This window comes from Monoraphidium neglectum (genome assembly GCF_000611645.1).
Source record: "Monoraphidium neglectum strain SAG 48.87 unplaced genomic scaffold scaffold01113, whole genome shotgun sequence".
Taxonomy (NCBI): Eukaryota; Viridiplantae; Chlorophyta; class Chlorophyceae; order Sphaeropleales; family Selenastraceae; genus Monoraphidium; species Monoraphidium neglectum.
The window spans coordinates 11,795-17,514 of NW_014012515.1; the positions used below are offsets into that span (position 1 = coordinate 11,795).

Sequence of the window (5,720 nt, forward strand, 5' to 3'; positions counted from 1 at the left end):
GCCAAGTCGGCGGCCAGCGTGGCCGCGGCGGGCCCGGCGGCTGGGGCCGCCGCGCCGGCGCCTGCGCCGGCGCCGCCGGGCGGCCCGTGGAAGCAGCAGCCGCTGTCCTATGCCCAAAAGTTGCGCGAGGCGGCCTCCTCGTCGCAGCAGCACCCGCAGGCAAACGGCGTCCGCATTGCTCCCGCCCCCAAGGCCGCCGCTGGTCCCACCGCCCCCCAAGATCCGCCCCCCCACACTGCCGCCGGCGCGCCTCCGGCCGCGCCCTCGCCCGCTTCCGACCAGCCGCAACCGGCCCAGCCGCAGCCGCCCCCGCCGGCGCGCGGAGCCGGCGGCGGCGGCGCCGGGCGCCAGACGGTGCCCGCCAAGATGATCGCCGCGTGGCGCTCGGGCGTGCAGCTGCCCGGCCTGCTGAAGCAGCTGGCCGCGGAGCGCCCCGACCTGTCCACCGCGCTCAACGAGCGCGTGCGGTCGTGGCTCACGCAAGACTGCGACCGCACCACCGCGGAGGCGCTGGCTGTGTACGTGCTCTCCAACATGCGGCGCGACTGGGGCGCGACGGCGAAGACGCCGGGCGCGTTCCTGATGGGGCTGCTGCAGCACCGGGCGCAGCTGCTGCAGGGCGGCGGGCTGGCGGGGAAGCTGCTGGACCTTGCGCGCGCGCAGCCAAACGTGGCGGAGTATGTGGACTCGGATGCGATCCAGGAGCTGGGGGAGATGGAGCCGCAGCTGAGGGGGTTCGTGCTGCAGGAGTACGTGGCCAAGCAGCGCAGGTGCGCGCCTGAGGGCATGTGCTCGCGCGCCAGGCTGTGTAGGTGTGTGTGTGTGTGTGTGTGTGTGTGTGTGTGTGTGTGCGCGTGTGTGTGTGTGCGTGAGAGAGAGAGAGAGGGAGAGAGAGAGAGAGAGAGAGAGAGAGAGAGGGCGCACCTGTGCGTGTGCTCATGCGTGCGAGCTCCCATGATGTGCAGGCGCCGTAAATTGCATCAATCACAAACCTTGCGTGCTCTTCGAGCGCCCCAGCGCCGCCCCAAAATCCTTCACCCACCGCCTCACACCGCGCCGCGCCCGCGTCCCGCTCCGTATACCTCCCCAAACCCGCACCCCTTCCAGGGACTGGCCGATGGGGCTCAAGTTCCCAAGCCAGTGCATGCTCTCCTGCATGCGCACCATCCGCCACGCCGACCCCTCCGTCCACCGCGCCTACGCGAAGCTCATGGACTCGCGCCCCGACCTCGCCGGCTCCATGAACGGCGTCGTGCTCTACGGCCTCTGCAAGTGTGACCGCGGCGCGGGGCTGGCAGCTATCAAGAAGCTGAGCGAGCTGCCAGACAGCTGGACGAGCGCCGCGCGCGTCAACGCGAGCGCTTTTTTGTACCAAAAGGTCAACGAGATTGTCGGCGGCCGCTGAGGCGGCGGCTGGCGGCTTTTTCTGCGGGCGTGGCCGCTGGGGGCGTAAGAGGCATTGAGGGCCGTGCGTCGCGGCGGGCCGCGGCCATAGGTGCCACGCGTGCGGCGCGTTTGGATGCCAGGGCGGCGGCCGCGCCCGCCCCTGGTCGTGTCTTCGCAAGGGGTCTTGTTTTATGATGTCCTCCCCACTCTGTAGGATGGCTGCCGACTTTTTTATGTGTTGGGATCCCCTCGCATACTTAGCTTTTGCCTGCATGCCGGGGAACGCCGTGGTCGGAAAAAAGGAGGTGGGCCCCGTGCCACAGTGAGCGTCGACGCACGCGGCAACGTCGACCACCGCTGTGCGCCTCAAGCAAATCCCTTTCTGAATCGCTTCACGGCTCGCCTCTCCACGTGCCCGCGGCGGCCTGCACCCGCTGCCCCTCTCCGACACCCCCGCCGCAACCGCATGGGGTTCGCCGTTGACGGCCAAGGGTGCAGTACCGAGCATGCGAGGCGCCGTATATATGTGCAACCCCTGCTTTTCTACGAACCGGACTGTGACCGCCCCGGCCCTCGGGGGGCACAGCAAGGCGTTTGCAGTGAGCCGCTGGTGTCGCCCCGGCTCCTGCTGTCAAGCCGGCGCGCCTGCCTCGGCGCCAGCGAGCCGCCGGCGGCGGCGCCGGGGTTTGTACGAACACGGGCCCTTCGGATTTTGCTTTCCTTCCGGTTCCCTGATACGTTATTGCTTGAGGCAAACCTCCACTCCCTGATACGCCAAGAAATTGAGGCGGCCTCGCTTGCACCAACCCCCCCCCTGCTCCCAAACCCTGTCGCAGCACAGGTGCGCGCGCCCCGCCCGCAGCTACGGCCGATGCGCTCTCAGATCGCTTCGATTTCGCCTCGGCGGGCTCGATTTGTGCATGCCGTTCCGTGCTAGTCCCTTCGAAGTTGAGATAGTAACTTGTCATGACCGCCAGCTGCAGGCAGGCCTGTGATTACTCCTTGCCCATTCCCAAAAAGGCGTCAAAGCACTGCGGACACAAGCGGCCCGTTGGGGGGAGGGGGGCGGCGGGCGGCGCCACAGGCGGGCGAAAGCCCAAAGCAAAGGGCCGGCAGCCGCGTGTAAGCATCATCACGCGCGCCTATCTGGGCAACGGCGCCAGCGTGGCTCGGGCCCAACCGCCCAGCAGCGGCTTCGCAGTGCCTGGCACTCTCCCACGGGCAGTGGCCCCGGAGCATGTCATACGCAAGCGCAGCGTGCCCCAACCCGCATGAGCGGCGGCAGCCACCCACATCGCCACCTTCATCAGATGCAGAGCTGCCGGCAGCGTCATGCACAAAGCAGCAAAGGCAGAAGGCAGGCGCCTCGCTGCAGGCTCAGCGGGGGCGACGCGCCTCGGCGCCGGGTTCAGGGAAGGCTGCGCCCCCTGCGCCCTCTGGGGGGTTCGTTGGGCAGCCCTACTGAACAGGCAGATGAGGGATGGGACGAGACAGGACGGCGCGTGGCGTATGCTGCATGGCGGGTTGCAGTCGGTGCATGGCGCATGGGCATGGCGCATGGCGCCTAGAAACTCCAGTTGCTACGGCCTATCAGCCGTTTCAGCCACCGCCGCCCGCCCCACCCTCCTGCTCCGGCCACTCCAGCGCCGCCGCCGCGCCGGCCGCCCTGTCCCGCGGGACGCGGCCGCGCCGGTCCCGCAGGCCGCACGCGCCTGTGAACGCGGCGATAAGGAACGCGGCCACTGCGGCGTGGCCCTCTGCGGCCGCCTTGTGCAGCGCCGTCTCCCCATCTGCATCCTGCGTTAGTCCATCTGCGCCGGCGGCAACCCTGCGGATGGTTTAGGGCGCCAGCCGGGGTCAAAAAGGGGGAGGGGCCTTGCCTCAATCTGATGGGCTCGGCCGAGGAGCGCCGGGGGCTCCAGGGGCTGCCCCTGCAGCCTGCGCGCTATGGCTGGCGCCGCGCCGCGCTGCTGCACATCGAACGCTGCCCTCAGAAGCCGGCGCATGCTGCACGGGTCGCGGAGCTCGTGGCAATAAGAAACTCAGGTCAAGTTGAGGACGAGCGGGTGGATTGGGCGTGAGCAGCTACGGAGCAGCTGCCGACTCACAGGAGTTTAACAACGTCGAGGCTCCCCACGTGCGCCGCGCGGTGCAGCGGCGTCGCGCGCCCCTGCACCGTCCGCGCGTCCACGCACGCGCCGGCGCGCAGAAGCAGCGCCGCGCACTCGAGGTGGCCCGCGCGGGCGGCGTAGTGGAGCGGCGTGTAGCCGGATGTCCCTGGGCGGGCGGGCGCGGGCGAGTGCAGGCTCGAGCGCAGACAGACAGCGCCGCACTGAGACGCAATGCATGTTCACGCCGGCTCTCCGGCCATGCGGATATTCTGCTCGCCTGTTGAATTTACAAAGTCCATGCGGCATTACGAGGGGGCACCGCACCATGCATGGCGGGGCTTCCTCGCCTGCCGAGCTGTGCTGTGCTCACCCTTGCCGCCGTCGCTGTGCACCGCGTCTGGGGCGCGCTGAAGAATGCCGGCCAGCTTGTCGGCGCGGCCCGCCGCGGCGGCCTGGCAGGCGCTGCGGGCAAACTCGAGCTCGTCCAGGGTTTGGGTCGCCGTGGAAGCTGCCGAGCAGTTGCAGAGGAGGGGGTCGTGCCCGCAATCCGCGTCCCTGAGGGCGCCGCCACGGAGCGCCCATCCGAACGACGACGCCATCACGTGGCCGGGCCGCAGTCGTCTAGTGATTTACTCGCAAACTCGAGGTGTCAAACAGGATGCTCTGGCGCGCCGCTGCCCCAGCCCTCTGCCGGGGCGCGGCGCGCAACTTGCAGTGCAGCGTGTGCGACCACGGCGCACACGCTGCAGTGCTCGCCGATCGTTTTGCACTGCTGGTACCCGGGCAGCCTCGCAACCACCAGCGCGCAGATACCACCAGAGCAGGCAAGCGGTGCTGAATTCGGCGATGATGAACGCTGCACTGTCACTCCAGTGTCATTCGCCGCAACACAAGACGCGAGCAAAGCTACTTGGACGTGTGTGATTGTCAATGTTTCAAAAACTAGGAATGGCTATGAGTGGTGAATTCACGCGCTGAGTCTTTAGTCTCGTCGATCTGTGCCCGTCACGGCGGCGTTTTTGTTTGTCTCATTGCAACGCATATAATTAGCCTATCAAAAGGGCAACAATGCAGCAGCAACTGCGGGCCAGCTGCAGCTCGTCGAGCAGCAGTGCAGGCAGCGGGCGGACAAGGAGCAGGGCTAGCTGTGTAAGGGCCAGCGCCAGCAGCGCGAAGGAGGTCACGCTACTCGATTATGGAGCGGGAAACATCCGCAGCGTCCGCAACGCCATCAAGAAGCTTGGGTACACCATCAAAGATGTGCGTCGCGCGCCTGTCCGCCGCAGCGCCCCAGCCTGCCAATCATCATCATATGCTCTTTGGCCTCACTATAACGACGTTCCTTGAAATGCGCAAGCCTGTTGCAGCTGCATGCAACCAGCCGCCAGTCTCATCGATCCTGCGATGGCGCGTCACATGGCTGGCGCGTCATTGGTTGACCGCGCCTTGCCCGCACCCCCTCCACGCCGGGCTTTCAGCACTCGCTTCCCTTCCCCACACGAACTCCATCTAGGTAGAGAAGCCTTCTGACATCACTTCAGCCAGCAAGCTGATATTCCCGGGTGTTGGCAGCTTTGGACAGGCGATGTCGATCTTGAAGCAGCGGGATTATGTAAAGCCCCTCATCGACTACATCCAGGTGAGCAGCCGTTTGCCCTGGAAGCGAGAGCGCCTGGCGTGGGGCCGACTTTCGGGGTGGCCGCAACTGGCTGCGGCACAAGCGCGGCCGAATTGCGCCGCAGCCGCGCCTGCGCCGGCAACGGCGGCATTCACACCGCAGCCGCGGGCTACCCCGCGCGAGTCGTTCCGCCGCTCCCGCGCACCGGCGCCGGCACCTGCACCGCGGCTGCGCCAGGCGGCCTCCAGCCGCGCCACCCCGCGGACATCCTCGCGCCAGCCCCTCCCGCAACACGGCCGCGGCACCGCCCCTCCCCCCCCCCCCACACACACATACACATTTGCAAACAATCACACACACACATACACACACACATACACACACACACACACACACACACGCACGCACGCACGCACTGCCATCAGGAGGACAAGCCCTTCTTCGGCATCTGCCTGGGCCTGCAGCTGCTCTTCGAGGGCTCCGATGAGTCAGGCGGCGGCGAGGGCCTCGGGGTCATCCCCGGCCGCGTCCAAGAATTCGACACATCCAAGGGCCTGCCCGTGCCCCACATCGGTTGGAACACGCTCGAGCAGCGGCGCGGCAGC

At 67.4% G+C, this 5,720-nt stretch overlaps 3 protein-coding genes across 3 annotated transcripts in view; 2 read left to right on the forward strand and 1 right to left on the reverse strand.

Annotated features, from left to right (window-relative positions):
• MNEG_6693 (hypothetical protein) overlaps nt 1–1,405 on the forward strand; it is a gene marked incomplete at both ends in the record, with an annotated part of 5,546 nt that extends 4,141 nt beyond the window's left edge. The window contains 2 exons of the mRNA XM_014044832.1: nt 283–770; nt 1,108–1,405. Coding sequence (XP_013900286.1) covers nt 283–770; nt 1,108–1,405 — 786 coding nt within the window. The remainder of the gene's footprint in view (nt 1–282; nt 771–1,107) is intronic.
• Nucleotides 1,406–2,985: 1,580 nt separating this feature from the next.
• Nucleotides 2,986–4,096, reverse strand: MNEG_6694 (hypothetical protein; the record flags this gene model as incomplete). The annotated part of the gene is made up of 3 exons (XM_014044833.1): nt 2,986–3,214; nt 3,495–3,663; nt 3,868–4,096. 3 exons carry the CDS (start codon nt 4,094–4,096, stop codon nt 2,986–2,988), a joined length of 627 nt encoding a protein of 208 aa, XP_013900287.1.
• A 469-nt stretch (nt 4,097–4,565) lies between these two features.
• On the forward strand, nt 4,566–4,757 carry MNEG_6695 (hypothetical protein; the record flags this gene model as incomplete). The annotated part of the gene is made up of 1 exon (XM_014044834.1): nt 4,566–4,757. A coding segment is annotated over one exon (192 nt), but the record flags the coding sequence as incomplete, so codon positions are not given.
• Nucleotides 4,758–5,720: the final 963 nt, after the last annotated feature.